Source organism: Moschus berezovskii, chromosome 15 (genome assembly GCF_049115385.1).
Source record: "Moschus berezovskii isolate FMDL1 chromosome 15, NW_MosBer_1.0, whole genome shotgun sequence".
Lineage (NCBI taxonomy): Eukaryota > Metazoa > Chordata > Mammalia > Artiodactyla > Moschidae > Moschus > Moschus berezovskii.
In genome coordinates this window covers 33,627,136-33,649,090 of record NC_142474.1, presented here as the reverse complement: position 1 = coordinate 33,649,090, position 21,955 = coordinate 33,627,136, and the positions used below count along the sequence as shown (strand labels likewise).

At 40.3% G+C, this 21,955-nt stretch overlaps 1 protein-coding gene and 1 long non-coding RNA gene across 2 annotated transcripts in view; one reads left to right on the top strand and one right to left on the bottom strand.

Moving 5' to 3' along the window:
* The window catches only part of HAO1 (hydroxyacid oxidase 1), a 60,331-nt gene that overhangs the window by 26,657 nt on the left and 11,719 nt on the right, over positions 1 to 21,955 (bottom strand). The window contains exon 3 of the mRNA XM_055424985.1: positions 4,499 to 4,754. Coding sequence (XP_055280960.1) covers positions 4,499 to 4,754 — 256 coding nt within the window. The remainder of the gene's footprint in view (positions 1 to 4,498; positions 4,755 to 21,955) is intronic.
* On the top strand, positions 1,919 to 16,163 carry LOC148775412 (uncharacterized). Its single transcript, XR_016039230.1, has 4 exons — positions 1,919 to 2,110; positions 10,453 to 10,566; positions 14,399 to 14,541; positions 16,118 to 16,163. It is a non-coding gene; the product is annotated as an uncharacterized LOC148775412 (long non-coding RNA).

The following is a 21,955-nucleotide window of genomic DNA, read 5'->3' as shown; positions in this document are numbered from 1 at the left end:
AGAAAATAAACAAGAAACATAATCAATAGGTAATTTATGGAGCCTGTTAGAACATAAGTACTATACAAAATAAAGAAAAAAGAAGAGCAGAATAAGAGGGATGTGAGCTGGTAGAGGCTTTACTTGAAAGTTTAAATATGATAATTGGATGTGGCCCCAGTGAGAAGCTATCTTGTAGAGGAAATTGGCAGAGCTGTGTCATTGTATCCGTTTCCTGTTGCTGCTATAACAAGCACAACCCTAGAGGCTTTCAATTCAGTTCAGTTACTCAGTCATGTCTGACTCTGCGACCCCATGAATCGCAGCACACCAGGCCTCCCTGTCCATCACCAACTCCTGGAGTTTAACCAAACTCATGTCCATCGAGTCCATGATGCCATCCAGCCATCTCATCCTCTGCCGTCCCCTTCTACTCCTGCCCCCAATCCCTCCCAGCATCAGGGTCTTTTCCAATGAGACAAATCTTCGCATGAGGTGGCCAAAGTATTGGAGTTTCAGCTTTAGCATCAGTCCTTCCAATGAACACCCAGAATTGGTGTTGATCTCCTTTAGAATGGACTGGTTGGATCTCCTTGCAGTATAAGGGACTCTCAAGAGTCTTCTCCAACACCACAGTTCAAAAGCATCAATTCTTCGGCGCTCAGCTTTCCTCACAGTCCAACTCTCAAAGTGACACAAATTTATTGTAGTCTAGAGGTCAGAAGTTCAAACTGTCTCATTGGACTAAACTCAAGGGGTCAATAGGGCTATTTCCTTTCCAGAGGCTCTAGGGGAGAATCTCTTTCCTTGACTTTTCCAGCTTCTAGAAACCATCTATATTTCCCTGTTTCCAGATACTATCACTCCAACTTCTGCTTCTCTCATCGCATCTCTTTCTCTGACTCTGACCATCCTGCATGCCTCTTATAAGGAGCCTTTTCATTACATTAAGCCTCCTATCATAATCCATGATAATCATCTCATCTCACTATCTTTAACTTAATCACACCTGCAAAGTTCATTTTGCCATGTAAAAAGTAACATATTCACAGGTTCCAAGGTTTAGAACATAGGCATCTTTGGAAGGTTATTATCCTGCTTAATATTATGTGACTTAACATTGTAACTGTTTTCCTAACCAAATAATTTAGAGGCTACCTGCCACCTACAAAGTAAGTCCTCCTTCACAAATCGTTTTCTCTCCTCTAGATCCCCAACCCAAGATCCCCACACTTATTGTATCTCTATTCTGTTCTGTACTGTTCATCTTTATTTTGGTTTACTAATATAAAGACAAGTAGGTTCATCCCTGATGTCAGAATGTAAAGGAAGTGAAGTTAGTTTGCATTGATTTGGAGGAAGAATGTTATAGGCAGAGGGAAGAGTCAGTTCTGAGGCTCTAAGGCACAGGTGTGGCTGGCGCCCTAAAAAAATAGGAGGAAGCAGGAGATTCTGGGAAAAATGAATGAAGATGAGAATGCTGGCAATGAGGTCAGAGAAGGGGGTGCCTCACCCGCCACTTTTATCTCCAGAAACCTGGGAAGACAGAGCGGTCTCATCTCTTTTGTGTGATGTTCTCTGGCTGCTGTGATGAACACTTCATTTCAGGGCCTAAGGAAGCACGTCCCAGGGCAAATCATCAAAAGGGTAGGTGTCATGATTTACCTTGACCTTAGTCAATGATTGGAAATTTCTTTTAACTGCCTTAGTGCTGCCCCAAAGAGCCAAATTTTAACCCAGGGTAAATAAGCCACCCTCGTGTGGTGTGGAGATGGACTCGGGTCCCTGACTCAGCGCCTCAGGAGTCAACCTGGTGAACTGGCTTCAATCCTCGCCTCTTCCGGGAGCGGATGAGAATTCATCTTACTCCCCCGCAGTCTCAGGGACCTCCGCGCTGCTCATCATGCGCACATCCGTATGTTTTGCATATGGGCAGAGATTACCAAACTCCTGAACTCTGGCTGGTCCCAGAAGCCAAGAGTCAGGACCCGCCCCCTTCTCTCCAGGCAGAGGAAGCCACGAGGGCTGGAAGGAGCCGCTGCTTTACAGACTCATTCTCCTCTGGATTTCCTGCCTCTCTCGCCTGCCAAACCTCATTCTGAACAGCCCGGCTTCACCTTCTATGAGTCAGGTCAGTTGCGGAAAGAAACCTGATTTCATATCAGGCTGTAACAGATGAGCTTTTGGGCAGCACGTGCCCTCCAGCGGAAGCCAGGGCCTCCCTCCGTGCGCTCTGCCTTCACTGCTGAATGTGGGCCCTGGGGCGCTGCATGCCCCCACCCCCGAAGCCCACAGGGACAAATAGCGTCAGTGTGCGCTCTGACGGCCAGGGCACCGGCAAAGGGTGTTTCCTGTGTTCCCCGTGGCCTAGATGTGTGGCTCATTATTTGATCATCTTCAGAAGGAAGATGTGACAAGCTGAGGAGCCGTGGCCACTCCTGTGCACATTGACAGCTGAAAAGGGCCTTTGTCTCCTGGTCCCTCACGTCATCTGGGCAGGAGCCCGGGAGGAAACAGGAGGGGGAAAGAACAGCAGCCTTCCCGCTCCTGGCTGAGTGGCCCTGGCACCCACGGAGTAAGAGATATGGGCCAGAATTAACACGGGTGCCATCCCCCATCTAAGTAGATACCACGTGAAACCTGTTTTGTTATCCAGAGCCAGAAACTGCTTCCTAAGTTAAAGAACAAACCCACTGTATTATTTATTGTTGTTGTCGCTAGTAATAGAAGTAGTAGTAGAACAGAAGAAGGAAAAGAAATAGCAAATTCTTATTCAAATGTTCAAAGGGAAACAAAGAGGAACATTTCCTCTCAGAAGGCTAAATACTGGGAAACAACATTTTAGAAAGTCTAAAAACTAAAGTAATCAAAAGAGAGAAATAATGTGAATTCATATCAAGAATTAATATAGATTAATAAGATTTCATATTTAGGACATTTGAAACCATCTACTTTCTGATGAATTTGGCAAGAAGTAGAAATATGTCAAGGATTTTTGTTTTTGTTCTCTTAGAAAGACAGGGTGTTTGGGTAACTCCATGACTGGGATGTGTGGAACAGGGTGATTGATGGCTGTCAGGGGAACACTTCATTCTGCCATTGGGCCATTGAGGATATTATATACAGAAATAAATACTAAACCTACCTGGAATTATCACAGAGATAACATCACACAGCTCATTTATATATGGTTTAACAGCAAGATTTTATGCACAGTAGCTTATATTTAAATAGGTATACACACAGAAGAGCTATATGACAGTTATGTGACACGTAAAACTATGAACTTACATGATGGTTAGAAGACATTCCATTCTCTAATACATTTGGAATCCTGGCTCTCAACAGTTTTCTTGTCCTTATATGGAATGCTGATTTGATTTCGAATCTTTTAGATTTTGGATCTTTTAGAAGGATTAACTTTATATGTAGACAGAATAAGCAATAGTCCAGTGAAGTAAGGTCTAGGATTCCAAAGAAGTCATCCCTCATTTCTTGTACTCTGGTGGATGCTTTGAAATCCCATCATCAAAATGTCCTCCATTAAAACTAAGATTTTGGTTCTGGTCAAATAGTTTTAACCCTAAAGTCTATCGGTCAAACACTGCTATGAAAAACATAAGGGCAGATGTTGGCAGGAACCAAGGGAAGGTAAAAACAAAAGGGAGGAGAGATTTGTATCTCTGTTTTTTTCGGTAAACTCCACTGAGTTTCTAGTTTTGACTCAAGATGATTCTAATCTTTTACAGGGAAAAGGACTATAATTCCCTGTTGATGGTTCGATTGAATGGCCTGATAAAACCATCACAGTTCAGTCTTAGATTCCTAGATATGTACATTGTTTTTGCTGAGATAAATGAGTGAGTGAATGGATGGAAGAATGAATGAACCAGTAAATAAACTAGTAAATCTTGAACCATGGGTGAACCACAGCAAAAGAGATATATTACTGAAAGAAGTAAGAGATGAGGCAGCAAATATGTGACTTCTTTTGTCTCCATTCTTTCAGCTTTCTTCAATCTTCCCTGTCAGAGTTGTTCCAAATACAATTAAAAATAAAATTAAAAGGGTGCTTTTTTTATTTCAACAAGCAAAGACATACGGTATTAGGATCACAATAACAAGCTGTTGCTTAAGCTAAATTAAGTATCTTCTATCTATATGGCAATTCATCCTACTCAAAACCCTTAATACATTCTGAGACATAGTTTTTATTTTTACAAGTATATGGCAAATCCTGTCTCTGTTGTTATAGCTTAAGTAGGCAACACTCACATAAGGTGTGTGATTTGCTGAGGATTATATGGATATTTGACAGTGAACCACCTCCAGAACCCAGACCTTATCATTCCTAGACACGATCTCATACAGCCATACTTTGGGACCAACATTTTGTGAAGATCTAATTCCCCGGAGCACCCAAATGGAAACTGGAGAGTCTTTGGATCTGGATCATGACAAGAGCAAACAGAAATAGAAAATAAGTTAAGGGGCCCAGTGATCAAAGAGCCATGGTTACCTGAGTTGGGGTGGCATCTTGAACCTGTTACGCACGTCATCAAAGCGGTTGCCCAGGTAAGGGGTGTCCACCGTCACAAATATGGCCTTGTAGCCCATTCGCTCAGCCCTCCGCACAAGCTGCTTGGTGACCTCACGGTCCTTGTAGATGTACAGCTGCAGCCAGCGAATTGCCTCGGGACCCGCTTCTGCCACTTCTTCAATTGAGGAGGTGGCCCAGGAACTCAGCATCATGCCAGTTCCCAGTGACCGACAGGCTGAGGAAGGAAAGAGAAGATCAAGACCAGCTTGGCATTTTCCCTACTCCAGTCTGCAAGTTGTGATTCATGGGATAAAGACAGCTACAAAGGCAATTTAGAAATAAAAAGTTGCATCTTTAGAAAGTTAGAAACATGCTTTCCTTTCCACACTATGTGAACAGATATGAAGACAAAATTGACCCAAATGACCAAAGATGTGCTATAGGTAAGGATGAAAAAATTAGAAGCAACTTGAATCTCTAACCTTAAGGAAAGAGATAAATGGTAGTTCATAAATGAAATATACACACCCATGAAAAGTAATTCTTGTAATAGTTAATTTTATGCATCAGCTTGGCTAGGCAATGGTTCCCAGATATCTGCTCAATGTGTCCAGATGTTGCTGTGAATATTTTTTTTGTTAAGAGGTTAGCATTTAAATCAGTAGATTTTACATACAGCAGATTACTCTCCATAATGTGAATGGACCTCATCCATTCAGTTGAAGGCCTTGAGAAAAAGACTGATATTTCTGGAGGAAGAGGGAATTCTGTCAGCCTTCACATTCAAATACCAACTCAGCTTTTCTGGGGTCTCCAGTGTGCCAGCTCTAGATTTTGGACTTACCAGTTTATACATTTGTGTGAGCCGATTCCTTGAATCTCTCTCTCTCTGCTTCTCTGTTTCTGTCTGTCTCTCTCTCACAGTACCTCTCTCACTGTTCCCTCCTTCTCTTTCAGTTACAAGGAATGACATTTGCAGACTCAGAAAGTTTATCAAGGTACATTAAGAAACCAGAGAATTCCCTGGTGGTTCAGGACTCTACCCTCTCATTGCAGAAGACGGGTTTCAGTTCCTGATCAGGGACCTAAGTTCCATGCAGCATGACCCACCCCCTCCTCTCCACTACCCCCCCAAAAAAAAAAAAATAGGAGAAGAAAGAAAAAAATCTCCAAAATAACACGTACACCGTGATTTGTACAAATGTGATTATTGGTGGATGAACCTAAACAAACTAATTGTTAATGATAGGTGAGGGTGGGAGACTTTGTTTTTTCTTTCTTTATAGCTTTATAAATTTTATCTCTTAAAATCTGTTAAAAATGCACTTGCCATTTACATTGTCATTTAAAATTTTATACAATTCATATGCTAGACACCTCAAACATACATCAGTCACCTCACAACCTTTTAAACAAGATATCAAATAATGCCCTGACAAGTAACGCTGAAGAAACCGAAGTTGAACGGTTCTATGAAGACCTACAAGACCTTTTAGAACGAACACCCAAAAAAGATGTCCGTTTCATTATAGGGGACTGAAATCCAAAAGTAGGAAGTCAAGAAACCCCTGGAGTAAAAGGCAAATTTGGCCTTGGAGTACAGAATGAAGCAGGGCAAAGGCTAATAGAGTTCTGCCAAAAGAACACACTGGTCATAGCAAACACCCTCTTCCAACAACACAAGAGAAGACTCTACACATGGACATCCCCAGATGGTCAACACCAAAATCAGATTGATTATATTCTTTGCAGCCAAAGATGGAGAAGTTCTATACAGTCAGCAAAAACAAGACCAGGAGCTGACTGTGGCTTGAATCATGAACTCCTTATTGCCAAATTCAGACTGAAATTGAAGAAAGTGGAGAAAACCACTAGACAATTCAGGTATGATCTAAATCAAATCCCTTATGACTATACAGTGGAAGTGAGAAGTAGATTTAAGGGACTAGATCTGATAGTGTGCCTAATAAACTATGGATGGAGGTTCGTGACATTGTACAGGAGACAGGAATCAAGACCATCCCCAAGAAAAAGAAATGCAAAAAAAGCAAAATGGGTGTCTGAGGAGGCCTTACAAATAGCTGTGAAAAGAAGAGAAGTGAAAAGCAGAGGAGAAAAGGAAAGATATACCCATTTGAATATAGAGTTCCAAAGAATAGCAAGGAAAGATAAGAAAGCCTTCCTCAGTGAACAATGCAAAGAAATAGAGGAAAACAACAGAATGTGAAAGACTAGAGATCTCTTCAAGAAAATTAGAGATACCAAAGGAATATTTCATGCAAAGATGGGCTCAATAAAGGACAGAAATGGTATGGACCTAACAGAAGCAGAAGATATTAAGAAGAGGTGGCAAGAAGAACTATACAAAAAAGATCTTCATGACCCAGATGATCACGATGGTATGATCACTCACCTAGAGCCAGACATCCTGGAATGTGAAGTAAAGTGGGCCATAGGAAGCATCACAATGAACAAAACTAGTGGAGGTGATGGAATACCAGTTGAGCTATTTCAAATCCTGAAAGATGATGCTGTGAAAGTGCTGCACTCAATATGCCAGCAAATTTGGAAAACTCAGCAGTGGCCACAGGACTGGAAAAGGTCAGTTTTCATTCCAATCCCAAAGAAAGGCAATGCCAAAGAATGCTCATACTACTGCACAATTGCACTTATCTCACACACTAGTAAAGTATTGCCACCCTGCTTATTTAACTTATATGCAGAGTACATCATGAGAAATGCAGGGCTGGAGGAAGCACAAGCTGGAATCAAGATTGCCAGGAGAAATATCAATAACCTCAGATATGCAGATGACACCACCCTTATGACAGAAAGTGAAGAGGAGAAAGAGCCTCTTGATGAAAGTGAAAGAGGAGAGTGAAGAGTTTGGCTTGAAGCTCAACATTCAGAAAACAAAGATCATGGCATCTGGTCCCATTACTTCATGGGAAATAGATGGAAAAACAGTGGAAACAGTGTCAGACTTTATTTTTTGGGGCTCCAAAATCACTGCAGATGCTGATTGCAGCCATGAAATTAAAAGATGCTTACTCCTTGGAAGGAAAGTTATGACCAACCTAGACAGCATATTAAAAATCAGAGACATTAGTTTGCCAACAAAGGTCCGTCTAGTCAAGGCTATGGTCTTTCCCGTGGTCATGTATGGATGTAATAGTTGGACTGTGAAGAAAACTTAGCGCCAAAGAATTGACGCTTTTGAACTGTGGTGTTAGAGAAGACTCTTGAGAGTCCCTTGGACTGCAAGGAGATCCAACCAGTCCATCCTAAAGGAGATCAGTCCTAGGTGTTCATTGGAGGGACTGATGTTGAAGCTGAAACTCCAGTACTTTGACCACCTGATGCGAAGAGCTGACTCATTTGAAAAGACCCTGATGCTGGGAAAGATTGAGGGCAGGAGGAAAAGGGGACGACAGAGGATGAGATTGTTGGATGGCATCATCGACTCAATGGACATGGGTTTGGGTGGACTCCGGGAGTTGGTGGTGGACAGGGAGGCCTGGCATGCTGAGGTTCATGGGGTCACAAAGAGTCAGACATGACTGAGCACCTGAACTGAATTGAACTGAAGTGAAAAATTAGAATCATCTAAACTATTGTCTTAGAGAACTTGAAAGAACATGAGTGACAGGCTTTTTTCCAAAAATAGGTAGCAAATTGGGTTCAGCTTTAGTGGAGGACAAACTGATACAATGTCTTTATGCCAAAAGATTAATAGTAAATGTATAAAATTGACTACTTGACCCTGGTTCATTTGACTTACCTTCGAGCTGCCATCCATCAAATGTTAGTGAAAGTCATCCAAGTGACACAGGGAGATGATAAGAATCAAGTGACGTGCTGTTTACAAAGCTGCTCTGAGAGGTTAAAATGCTTTCATGCTTTTCAAACTTTAGCAGGCAGAAAAATCCCCTGGAGTGTTTGTGAAAACACAAATTGTGAAAAACACCCCAGAGTTTCTGATTCATTTGGGCAGAGACGGGGCCCAAGAACTTGCCTTTCTAACCAGATCCCAGGTGGTGCCAATGCTGCCAGTCCCTGGACCACTCTTTGACATTCAAACAGCATCATCATGTAAGCTGGAAGGGTGCATCTTTACTCTCAGACTAAGGTGATATTTGAAATAGTTAGCAACCAGTAGAACAAAGATTGTGACCAATTACAAGAGATGCACGTGCAGTAAGTGGCAGGCATTAACCACTGGTTTCCAAATTTCCATTCCTTCCCAAGTATATAGATAACCTTTTCACTTGGTTGTCATGGCCCTAAGGATTGGGGGAGTACATTTGTTCATACTGATAACAAGGGAGTCTTCTGGGCATCTGGGAATTCTAGAAAAATCATTGCCTTGGGGTAGTAGTCAGACATGCTGGCTTCTCTGTGTGACCTTACTTACGCCACATCCTCTTTAAGTTAACCTGGTAGTAATGTGGATTTTGTTTTTGATAATTGTTACTTTTTTAGTAACAATTTTGAAGATGTTTTTCATCCCTGTTCTTCAGGTCACAGGTCAGATAAAGAAGACTTAAACTGAAGATTACATTATCTATGGATCATTTCTGTTTCCTCCAAGTGTTCCTTTGAGAATTTCTCTCTTAAGGACTCATAAGTAGAAAAATATTGTCCAACAAGCCACATTTTAAGTAAACAATTATAAGTAATGATATGTATAAATATCTTATTTTCATTAAGAGTTGTAAATGTGGAAAATAGATCCAGGTCATCCACTATTGTTTGGAACAAACACCAGATGACAACGATTGATCAGATCAGAATCCCCTAACCGTCAATTTCCCATAAAGAAATATGTCCTGAAGAGGATGTGGCCTAAGTAAGGTCACACAGAGAACCCAGCATGTCTGACCACTCCCCCAATTCCTGGAAAAATGGTGATGTTACTAAAAGGCAAGACCTGTTTCTTGCCCATGAGAACGTCCCCAGCATTGATCCAAGTCTGAACATCTTGGCTTTCATGATAGTCAACATTTCCTAGAGAAAGCGTACCCACGAAGCTACAGCATTAAGTAAACATTGATCCCATCTGACTCTATTTCCTATTTCCACCCACTCTTGTTTTATCATCCCTGAGATAGATCTTAAAGGATAGACATATAAACTCTTAATGTTCTAGGTATATTCAGGCTTTGTTTATATTTGATATCTCTTTCTCTTCTTTATTTAGAGGAAAGAGTCATCAAGTCACTGCTATTAAAAAATACATACCTCCCCAACACACACACTACTAAAGAGACACTAGTAAGGTTTTAGATATTGAAACATCAAAGATAAAACCCTATAAATGACCTAAGCAATAATGTCAATCTCTCCTATCTCTCAAGCAATGGTAAAGAATCTGCCTGCCAACGCAGGAGATGCAAGTGATGTGGGTTTGAGCCCTGGCTCAGGAAGATTCCCTAGAGTAGGAAAGGGCAGCCCATTTCAGTATTCTTGCTTGGAAAATTCCATGGATAGAGGAGTCTGGCAGGCTACAGTCCAAGGTGTCTCAAAGATTCGGACACACCTGAGCAACTGAGCGCACACACACACACACACACACACACACACACGAGTCAGAGGTCTGGGCTGCACTCTCAGACTTGCCATCTATGAGGCACATTTCAACTGTAAAGATTCTTCAACCACAGCTGCTGCCCCACCCACTTCATCACATCATAGTATTGCCAGATGGTCCATTGAGATGATATTTATGAATGTTTTCTGGTAAACTCTAAAGCTAAGCAACTGTAAAGGGTTTAGTGAGAGAAGGCCTAACATTATTTGGGAAAAGAAGTTCTAGATAGCTTTTTAAATGTTTAGAATTTTGTCAAAATGGAGTTCTCATTATTCAAAATCCTCTTAACATACCGCTTTCCTCTGCAATTTTTTTTAATTGTTTCATTTTGTTTTTTTGGCAGCACCTTCCAGCATGTGGGATCTTAGTTCCCCACAAGGGGTCAAACCAGTGCCCTCTACACTGTGAGTGCAAAGTCTTAACCACTGGACCTCCAGAGAAGGCCCTCTCTACAATGGTACTGATGCTCAAGACATTCATTCTTCCTCACAAATATAGTGTCAGATTCTCACTTCCTGAAGCAAGAGAGCACTTAAGGAAGAGAGGAACCTTCTCCAGGCCAAGAAACTCCAGGCTATGGCTGATACAGGGATAGCAAAGGAGGAAATTCCTACATTCCCAGGGTGTGATCTTTTTGTAAAGTCAGTGGCAAGACAAAAGCAAATAATCTAGGAGTTAACAAAAGTTTGTCGTTCTCCACTCCCCATGGCTGCCCTTCATCTGTCTACAGATTTCCATGAAGAGAACCATGGAGAAGATATTAGTGGCTATAGCATTCACTAAGCCCAGACATCAAGCAGTAATTTCTGAAAGCAAACATTTCAGATTTTCCCTACACTCTAGTTTCTCTCCTCTTTTACAACTGTAAGCATGATAATATGGAAATCATGAGATCAATACTATCAGCTCTAACGCCTCCTCCAACATCAAAGTGGGCTATGGGCTAGTGGAAAATGTTGGTGCATTGTGTTTAATAGAACAAAAATTATTCTTAGACCTATCCAAATGGTTCTTTACTAGAATTAAATCACATGCCCTAGAGTGGGGAAATGCTACATGGGTTACAATAATCTGGCATAAAATCAAGTTAATTCTGCCTCCCCAAATTCAATATGATTAACTCAGTGTCCTACACTATGAAATCTGTAAACAACTACTGAGGTTTATATCAGTTCATATTATATATGAATGCAGCCACCTCTGGGGTTGAAACAAAGGCTAAACCCAATGTTCAGTGATTTGGCTGGGCTAAAACAGGTATAGCTTTGCAAAACAGCACAAGTTGGCAAAATCCTCCCTATGGCTGAGAAATGCAATTGTATTTCTAGGTTTGGCCAGGGTTTCATTTTACATCAAGTCTTAAAGAAAACATTTATTTCTAATCCAAGTAATCTGAATGTGAAGGCAAACAGATAGGAGGTCTATTGTGACCTTAAATCTCAGGAGATGCTGAATCTGCCTATTTCAGTTCTTTAAATAAAGACTACTTTGTACACATCTCCCATGCATCTAGAGTCTGCTTCTCAGTTCCTGCTCATTGCAGGCAATCATCACGGAATCAGAGACTCTCAGAAGGTCTTGGAGGGCCTTCAGATGGAAACAATATTTGAGCTACACCCAACACTACTTCATCTTTGGGGATTTAAGCTATGCCTTTGGCTGGAAACCACCAGGAACTTTCATTCCGTCTCTGTCCAGTGCCTCTCAAGCTTCAACATGCACAGGAATTACATGCGGATGTTGATAAAATTCAGATTTTGACCCAAGTGGTCTGGGATATGACCTAAGATTCTGTGTTTCCAACAAGCTTCCTAGAAATGCTGACATTTGTTTTGTGGACTAAACTTAAATAATAATGAAATGGATATCTTGTTTCACTAGGACTCATGCAAGTTAAAAAACTTTACTCCTTGGAAGGAAAGTTATGACCAACCTAGATAGCATATTAAAAAACAGAGACATTACTTTGCCAAGAAAGGTCCATCTAGTCAAGGCTATGGTTTTTCCCGTGGTCATGTATGGATGTGAGAGTTGGACTGTGAAGAAAGCTGATCACCAAAGAATTGATGCTTTTGAACTGTGGTGTTGGAAAAGACTCTTGAGAGTCCCTTGGACTGCAAGGAGATCCAACCAGTCCATTCTAAAGGAGATCAATCACTGGAAGGACTGCTGCTAAAGCTGAAACTCCAATACTTTGGCCACCTCATGCGACGAGTGGACTCACTGGAAAAGACTCTGATGCTGGGAGTGATTGGGGGCGGGAGGAGAAAGGGACGACAGAGAATGAGATGGCTGGATGGCATCACCGACTTGATGGACAGGGAGTTTGAGTGAACTCCGGGAGTTGGTGATGGACAGGGAGGCCTGACGTGCTGTGATTCATGGGATCGCAAAGAGTCAGACACGACTGAGCAACTGAACTGAACTGAACTGAATGGCCTGAATACAGATAGAACCTTATAGGAAACAAGAGGGAGAAACTGACCAGGAGTTGCAGGGTGGGTAGGGGCTGGCTTGTGTCTTGTCAATTGCCAGCCATGTCCGGCTGAATGTGTTTCTCTTCTCCATTGTTATTACTCTGTAGAGGGACACATGTAACTTTGCAACATTTTCTTATTCATTCATCTCTTAGTAAGATTTAAAGTCAAGGAACTAAAGTGCACTACAGCAACAACCCCTTGGGTTTCCTTGGTGGCTCAGTGGTAAAGAATCTACCTGCCAATGCAGGAGACATGGGTTCAATCCCTGGGTCGGAAAGATCCCCTGGAGGAAGAAATGGCAACTCACTCCTGTATTCTTGCCTGGGAAATCCCATGGACAGAGGAGCCTGGAAGACTACAAACCATGGGGTCACAAAAAATTTGACATGACTTAGTGACTAAACAATAATAACCCCTCAGCACACTTAACCATTATCAGATGTATTTTATAACCTTGCTTATCCAGAATTTGCTAGCTTCCTTGATTTCCAATTCAAAGAAAAAGCAAGCAACAAAATAAAAATAAAGTAACAGAAGATGAAGAGGAAGAGAGGTTTCTCAAAGATAAGAAGCACAATTTACCAATTATAAAATAGTTCTCAATGTTTAATGTCAGGGCAAACAATTGTTCAGTCACTAAGTCTTGTCCGATTCTGAGACTCCATGGACTGCAGCACGCTAAACTTCCCTGTCCTTCACAATCTCCCAGACTTTGCCTAGACTCATATCCACTGAGTTGGTGAATTACACATATAAATAAGATGCCAAACCATCAAATGAAACTAAAGTTTATCATTCTAGGCTTAACAAAGAAAAGATTTATAATACATTTGATAATGATGTTTATTCACTACCACAAAAGCAACAGTGTAAACTATTAGTTATCAATGGGAATTGATGTCTGTTATTTGGGACATTAACTCATGTGGAATAAACCAGAGCAGAACAATTAAGCAATGTGCTACTCTGGGTACAAATTATTTCTTTGAAAATAACTCTCCTTTATGGGAAAAGTGAGTTAAGCTTCCAAAACTATGTGTTTAAGGAAAAGGGGTAATATTATGAAAGGGCAAAAAGGGGCTTTTTTAGGTGCATTTGATTAAAATGCTCCTGCAAAACTTAGTCACCAAAACAGCTGTGCTGAAAATTTTGTTGAGAAAACCCATTTTGTCCTCTGCACAGGAAGTCATTATGCAATGGGGAAAATATGCAATGATCATGTACCAAGCAGTTATGTGGTTCTAAACTCAGGGTCTGACACACTGAAGTGTTTGCATAAACACGCACCATACTAGCCATTGAGGGGGTCAGAGTTTCTTTGCCTAGGAAGCTATTATTACACAGATTTGTAAAGACACAATTAAAATTATTGTCTCAACTTCAAAAGCTATCATTTAGATTACTCAGAAAAAGAATGTTCTAAAGTTAGTCATCTAAGGGAAGAAAAAAAATTCTACTATAATTATGTGTGAAATACTTAGAAGTGTTCAAAAATATTCATTTACAATTTAGAAAATTTTAACCAATTTAAAGCTTGTCCCAAAAGGCCAAGAAGCCAGTGTTTTCATGACGTTCCATGGTCTGAATTTGGAACAATATAACACTGAGTGGTCATAATGTCGCTATACACCAAAAACTCTTTTTCACTATATGGAAATATTTTCGGAACAATTCTTCCCAATAACATCTTAGCCCACCATTCTTTGTTCCTACTTCATCTCTGGGGCAGCACTCTGCAATAGACAAAAACATTAGCTTTACTGTAATGATTCCCAGGTTATAATTCTTTCATTTTTATTGAGTCTCCAGGCCTTGTCATAGCTGGCAGCTGGCGTGAAGACTATACCACAGTGAGATGCCTTTTAATGATGGTTTCAAGGAGTATCAGATTTACACATGGTGACTTCAATCAACCTCCCTCAATTTAACACCCTGAGTGTTGGAATCTATAGGTGAGCCTTTGACTTCTAGCTGTCACACTTTGATATCTTCCAGAGCACTAATAGCTTGAGAAGAAGCAATCTCATGCTCTCAAGAAAGCTGCTCAGTTCTGGTGCAAAATACTAAAAATTGTTTCATTTGATGTTGGTCTTTAAGACAGCTGAAGTCTAATCTTTTAATAGCTGTTTTAGATGAATGAAGTTTCTCTCACTGCAAAGTAATTTCAACACTGAACCTACCACTTTTTGAATAATTTTATATATGAATTATATACTTATATATGTGCATCTTATATATAAGATGCCCATAATCATTATTATATATGTATGTAAAACTTCCCAGGTGACGCTAGTGGTAAAGAACCCACCTGCCAATGCAAGAGACTATAAGAGACATAAGAGACACATGTTCGATCCCTGAGTTGGGACGATCCCCTGTAGTAGGAAATGGCACCCCACTCCAGTATCTTTGCCTGGAGAATCCCATGGACAAAAGAGACTAGCAGGCTACAGTCCACGGGGTCGTACAGAATCGGACATGACAGAAGTGACTTAGCAATACAATATGTATATGTGTATGTATATGTAATGTGTATGAGTGTATGTACAAAAGAGCACGTTTACTGACTTTTGATCATTTTAAATAATCAGAATATCCAAAATACACAGTAGTCATTAAATAGGTTGAAAATAAGGGCAAGAAAAGGTATGAACTGATGTTTCATAGTACAATGATGCAAAGAGGTATTCCCTTCCAAATTTTTAACTGATGTAATTTGGACGAAGTTTTAGTGAACTATCCATTCTTCTTTATTCCTCCTTAGTTTTGTTTCTTCTCAGTAAAAGTGGATACAATAATGGCTGAAGACAAATCACTGGATCAGACTCTAGAGTAAAACAGATCTAGGTTCAATCCCCATCTTAACCACTGACCAATACTGGTCAAGGGTGTCCTTCACTACCGTCAAATGAGGAAAACGATAAATGATAATGATCGCACAGGTCTATTGTGAGGATTAATGATAGGGATGTGAAGTTCGAGTACCTGGTATATAAAAGGCACTCACTTCAGAAATAGTGAAAGTTTCATTTAAAGTAAATCTGGTGCTTTTCCTGGATTTAGTTAAAATTAAAACTTATGGTGATATTTTCCTCACGTATATACTTGGTCACCTAGTACAACACATAAATATATAAATCAGTAAAGCTTTCAAATATACATCGTTTGGGTCTGGAGCAAAGGAAATGACAATTTTTCTTGCTGAATGGTCTTTCACTCAGTGTTAAGGTTGATCACTTAATCTCGGAAAATCCAGAAAATTCAACAGCTAAATCTCTCACCTACACCCTAATTCAGCTCTTTGGGGCCTTTGTGTCACTCTTCAATCTGTTCCACCTGCACCTTAATAGGTGGTCAAGTCACAACTGAGTCCCAAAACTTCACTTTGGAATGTTTTACCCTTTTAGGCTCAAAAAGAAAGTGTTTAGATTTAATGGTTTTATGGTCCATCAAATCCTGTGTGGTAGCCTCTAATTGCATCCAGGGGTAAGAATTTCTTTTTAAAATCTTTTTTTTTTTTTTTGACAGTTTAATAAGAATTTACTAATATGCTTAGCATTCCTGGAACGCATTGGGTAGGTTTCATTTTTCTCTATTTGAGGTCCCAGCACTCCCTCATGTGGTATTTGTTCATATAACAAGTCAGATGCAAAAGCATAAGTAAATATTTAATCTCTTTTTTCCTTTCATTATTATTTCCCATGATTAAACAGAGCAAAAGAGCTAATGTACCTCCATGGGAAATAAAATAAAATTTTACTATAACCACTGTGCATAAAACCAGAAAGATTTTCACAGTGCTATAGTAAACATTTTATTAATTGGTTCTCTGAGAAATCAGATATACTCTACTTATTCTGCAAGATGGAAATTTAACCTAATGAGACCACTTTATGTGCTACGAGCACTTGTATTTATTATTTCTATTTGTTTCAATATATTAATATTTTGGAGAAAAGATTTTGTATTCATCCCTGAGGCTTATATGAAGAATAAAACTTAAAAATTAAAACCCAATCTAATAGAGTTTCAAACAGATATCCCACTATAAGTAGGGGCATTTATATGACTACTTAAATATTATCGCTTGCTTGCTTGCTTAGTTGTTCAGTCATGTCTGACTTTTTGAAACCCTTTGGGCTGTAGGCCATCAGGCTTTTTCAGTCAAGAATACTGGAGTGGGCTGCTATTTCCTCTTCCAGGGGATCTTCTCCACCCAGGGATCTAACCTGCAACTCCTGTTTCTCCTGCTTTGCAGGCAGGTTCTTTACCCACTGAGCCACTGGGGAAACTCCTTAAATGTTATAATAATTATCAATTATTAAAATGTTGACATCCACTGCAATAACCTCTTATTCATAACACTGTGCATGGCAAACTGCTTTCCACTGAATGTTTCCTGGTTACTCCTTCCATCTTGTGTGCATGCGTGCTAAGTCGCTTCAGTCATGTCTGACTCTGCAACCTTATGGACTGTAGCCAGTAGGGACTATAGCCTGCCAGGCTCCTCTGTCCATGGGATTCTCTAGGCAAGAATACTGGAGTCCTCCTCCAGGGGATCTTCCCAACCCAGGGATCGACCCCTCGTCTCTTATGTCTCCTGCCTTGACAGGCTGGTTCTTTACCACTAGCACTACCTGGGAAGCCCCCCTTCCATCTTAAAAGAATTTTAATTTTTGTTTGTTTAAAGTTTAAGCACCTTTATTCATGCTCCTGAATTTTGCACAAGGTTCCTATTTCCTAATAAGTTTCATATCCTGTGGCTTATTCCATACTCTCAAAACTAAAGGGATAAAACTGTAAAAACATAGAACATTTGCAGTTAATAATCCGAGACAATATAACATACAGCTTGCTGTAGGGGTCTTGCTGCAATTAGACTGATATGACATTTGGTAATATCAGTAACTGGCCAGAGTATTATAGACATTGTGTATTGTGATTAATAGTCTTGAACCAGGCATTTAATCTCTCCAAGCCTCAGTTTCCACATCCATGGGAGTTGGATAAAGGACTTTGGGCTCACACATTTTAAGACAGTACTACGGGACAGATGAGTTAAAAATTCAAATTGCCTGGCACATATTAATTGCTAAATAAATGTTGGCTATCATAATTTTCCACAAGACTTTGAAGTATCACTTTTTAAATTTATATAAGTGTTTTTTAAACACCTATTTGTTTTCAGCAAGATCCAGAGACAAATACTGATCAGTTCAGTTCAGTTCAGTTCACTTATCTGATCAGTCTCCTCCAAAGCAAGAAGGCAGCTTTAAGAAATAAAAATCCAGTGTAGGCAGATACTCACTCCACAGTCTCTATCCTTCAGAGCTGGCATAGAGTTGAAAGTAAGCGGGCTGGGAGGAAGTTTCAGAAATGTAAGGAAGGGCAAGTCTCTACTTTGGTCTCTCTTTTTGTATTTGATGACATTTTAAAAATGGAACAAAACAATTTATTTATATGCTGAAAAAATTGTAAAGATCATCTAATCCTATTGGGAGTTTTCTACTTTTGAACACTTTTTCTTTGTTTCTGTCTTAGCAACAGAACCCTTTCTTTGAAGGGCTACTGTTTTGAATCCCAGTAAGTAACAAAAGTAGCTGTGTGCTCAGTGACACACTTAACTTCCCTGAGATAACTTGGAAACAACTCCAGCTCCTTGGGACACCGGAAATAAACCACTGCTCTTGCATAAGCAGCTCACTTTATCAGTGCCGAAGCGTAATCATAGAGAGTGAAAATGACCTGCCTCAAGGAGCGAAACTAGTTAGTGGTGAATTTCCACATAAATCAGATGCCCCAGCCTGGCGGCCCAGGGGACAGTTGTAGCCCACAAAAGTATTTACTTTGGCCCACACATTGTTGCCCCAAACAGTGTTTTAAAGAATTTTGATTTATATGCCAACATTTAAAAACCAGGAGATTGCACATAAAAATCAAGGTTTCTGGCTTCTCTTTAAAAAATTGTTTGAAGATTTGGCAAACCCACATCCTCATTCCCATAGGGCATCAGTTAGCTGGAGGAAAGATGGGGCTACCCTCCTTCTATGGAATATGCAGTCTAGGCATGGTACCTTCTCTACCACTGAGTTTGCATTGTTGTTTTCTCAGCTTCATCTCTCCTTGCACATTTACATTACCAACCTGGCCCTAAAAGCCATCTTTTGAGGTTTCTGCATAAAACTTTAAAAAAAATTAAGCAAAGTAAAAAGAGCATTCTTTACTTCCACTAAGATATAAATGGGGTGTACTTTTCTGATGTGTGGAATGTATGGAAGAGAAATATTTTAGGGACTTGGAATCTCAGGGAAAAAGAAAAGTTGAGACCCACTCCAGGAAGCTTTTCCCAACATTTATCTCATGTGATTCTCACAAGAACCTCTAGAGGTAAGATCTCTTATTTAAGTAGGGTTGCCAGCTATAGCAAATAAACATAGGATACCCTGTTACAAATGAATTTTTATCTGAAATGCAACTACAACTAGCTCTCTGTATTTTATTTGGCAACCCTCTACTCATTGCCATTTTGAAAAGAAAGTGTAGCTCCATTGGTCACTCTACAATCACAGAGTCATGTAAAAACAGAGAGCTCTGTTCTTGGGTTTAGTTGGTACTGGGGACATGTCCCACAGTGGTAAGGAGAAAGACCAAAGGACCCCTGAAGCAGGGTTCCATGAAGAAGTCTGTAGAACCAAGTAGAACAGTGAGACCCTGGCACCATGACAACTTTCAGAACTTTCTAGCTGCTCATTCCAATTAGTCAGGCCAGACCATTCCCTGGGGATTTGAATATCCTTCACTTACTCTTACTGACCAAGCTAGGGGAAGCCCTTTCTTCAGAAAGGGCTGCTAACTAGCACCTATTCTCCAAGTGGTGTCAGTCACTCAGTCATGCCCGGCTCTTTGCGACCCCGTGGACTGCAGCCCACCAGGCTCCTCTGTCCATGAGATCGTCCAGGCAAGGATACTGGAGTGGGTTGCCATTTCCTTCTCCACCTATTCTCCAAACGTGGCTTCAATTTCTTCTGCTAGCTAGGGACCAAGACCCTGGAGACAAGAAAGCTACATTGAGGGCCAGATAATTAGTGAGAAACAAAGTCCTTCACAACAACATCCATAGATTTCATAATCTCCCCAAGGATCAAGCTAGCTTGAGAGAATTTCCATATTTGGAAACAATAGAGTAAATCAAATATTAGCTGCATAATTCCATGTTGATTTTCTCAGTTTTGAGAGAAAGAAACAATCTCTACCAAATACAAGCATCCCTCCACTTTTAAAGCGCCTGTGGTTGTATTCTTATTCAGTTAGCCACTGTCTTGGTTTGCATTCTTCCAGAAGCTGACAATGAGACAGTACTATGAGCTTGAGACTTTTGTTTGGGAATGATTACAAGCTGAGCTGAAGGAATGGGAAAGTGAAAGAGGAAAGGGAGGCAGCCAAGGAAGGGTGTGATATTGGGCAGGTGACTTCTGAAGGCAACTGGGGCCCAGTCTTACTGGGGAAACCCTGGGTGGTAGGATGACAAAAGGCTTTGGTGACCCTGATCAAAGAGAGCTGGAGTATTTTTCCACCAGCCTGAAGGATGCCCTTCCACTCACCAACTTCCAAACACCACCCCCATCAACTCCTGTTGCCAGAGAAAATATTAGGCAAAAAGTTGCATGTTCTGATAGAAATGGGAAGAAACAAAGGAATATATGTTGGGCACCAATAGAATCTGTTCCAGACACACATTCTTTCCTCCTGAATAATCTGTCCATCCCACAACCAACACATACCAACCAAGGAGCCCTTTTTTTAAGAGCTGATCCCTACCAGTTTGGAGGATTAAGAGCCATATTACATAGACCATCAATCCATAGACAGTGATAGGAGCATAGAAGAAAACCTTAAGAATGTTGAAATCCTTGAGGGATGATTCTACTACAAATATGGAATATGAACTGTCATGTCAGTAGCCTGACAAGAACCTGCTCAGGATCTTAGCTTCTTGAATCCAGTGTGTATAACCTTTTATTGCCAATTCCTCTGTGTGCTCAGTGTCACTACATCATCTTTGCTCTGCCTGTTCTGCCTTATCCTAATGTCTATCAAGTGTTTCACTCTCCTGCATTCTCCTGGGGTAGGCAAAGGCTGCTTTGCCTGCACCTTAAATGGCAAATTAATTCCATTTTACCTTTAGGGCTTCCCTGGTGGCTCAGCTGGTAAAGAATCCACCTGCAATGTAGGAGACCTGGGTTTCAGTCCCTAGATTGGGAAGATCCCCTGGAGAAGGGAACAGCTACTCACTCCAGTATTTTGGTCTGGAAAACTCCATGGACTATATAGTCTATGGGGTCACAAAGAATTGAACACAACTGGGCAACTTTCACTTTCACTTCACTTTCAGGGAATTGTGATTTACAGATAAATGGGCTTCCCCTTGTAACACTTACGGGATTTTCTGGAAATTAAAAGCAACACAAGGTGGCTAAGAGCCCAGACTGTGGAGCCAGACTGCCTAGGTCTGAATCCTACCTGTATCATTTATAAATTCACACAATTATGTGACCCTCAGCATCTGCTGTATGCTTCAATTTCTCATGTATAAAATGGGCCTAATAATAATACCTACCTCTTTGGGCTGTTTGGAGGATGTGATGCTTTAATACTTGTAATGTGTTTAGAAAAGTGCCTGGAGCATGGTAATAAGTGCTTGATAAATAAATCTAAAGGGGTGAGACTCCAATAGGCCTTTAATAATGCCTCAGAGTTAGTGCTGGCCAGGAAATAGTGTTAGATAAAACAGTCATGCCTAGGCTGTCAAAGTAGTTTCTAAGTAAGCTTTCTTCTCATTTTTCTTCCCACCTTACTCCCAGAAAAAAGGAGTAGTGACCTTGGAATCATCAGAAGTGAGTTGGGGAATAAGTCCTATTAATTACTAACTATGAAAACCTGCTCTGTATGGAACCAGCTCTTCACCTATCGGAGACAGTGACACCTGTCAAATAGCAAATATAGTAATTTATGTAAAAATAATTTGCAGCTTTAGGGTGTTTTATCAATTCAATAAGCTTTGCTTATTGCCTTCTTCGCTTCCTTCCATTCTCATCCATTCTCTCCATGGTACCTTCTCCAGTTTTCTCTCTTATTTTAAATTTAGCTTTTATTGCACTCTTCTAATTCAAAGAAAATTCTATACATATGGACCAAAAATAAGAAGGTTATAGAGTCACATCTGATTCTATAGTCAGAATATCCATAACCCACAAATAAAAATTTGTAAAATGTGGTCTACATTCTTGATCCTCAAAAATAAATATATTCTAGGACCTTACTATTGTTTATAGCTGCTTTTTAAAAATTCTTATATTGCAATGTATT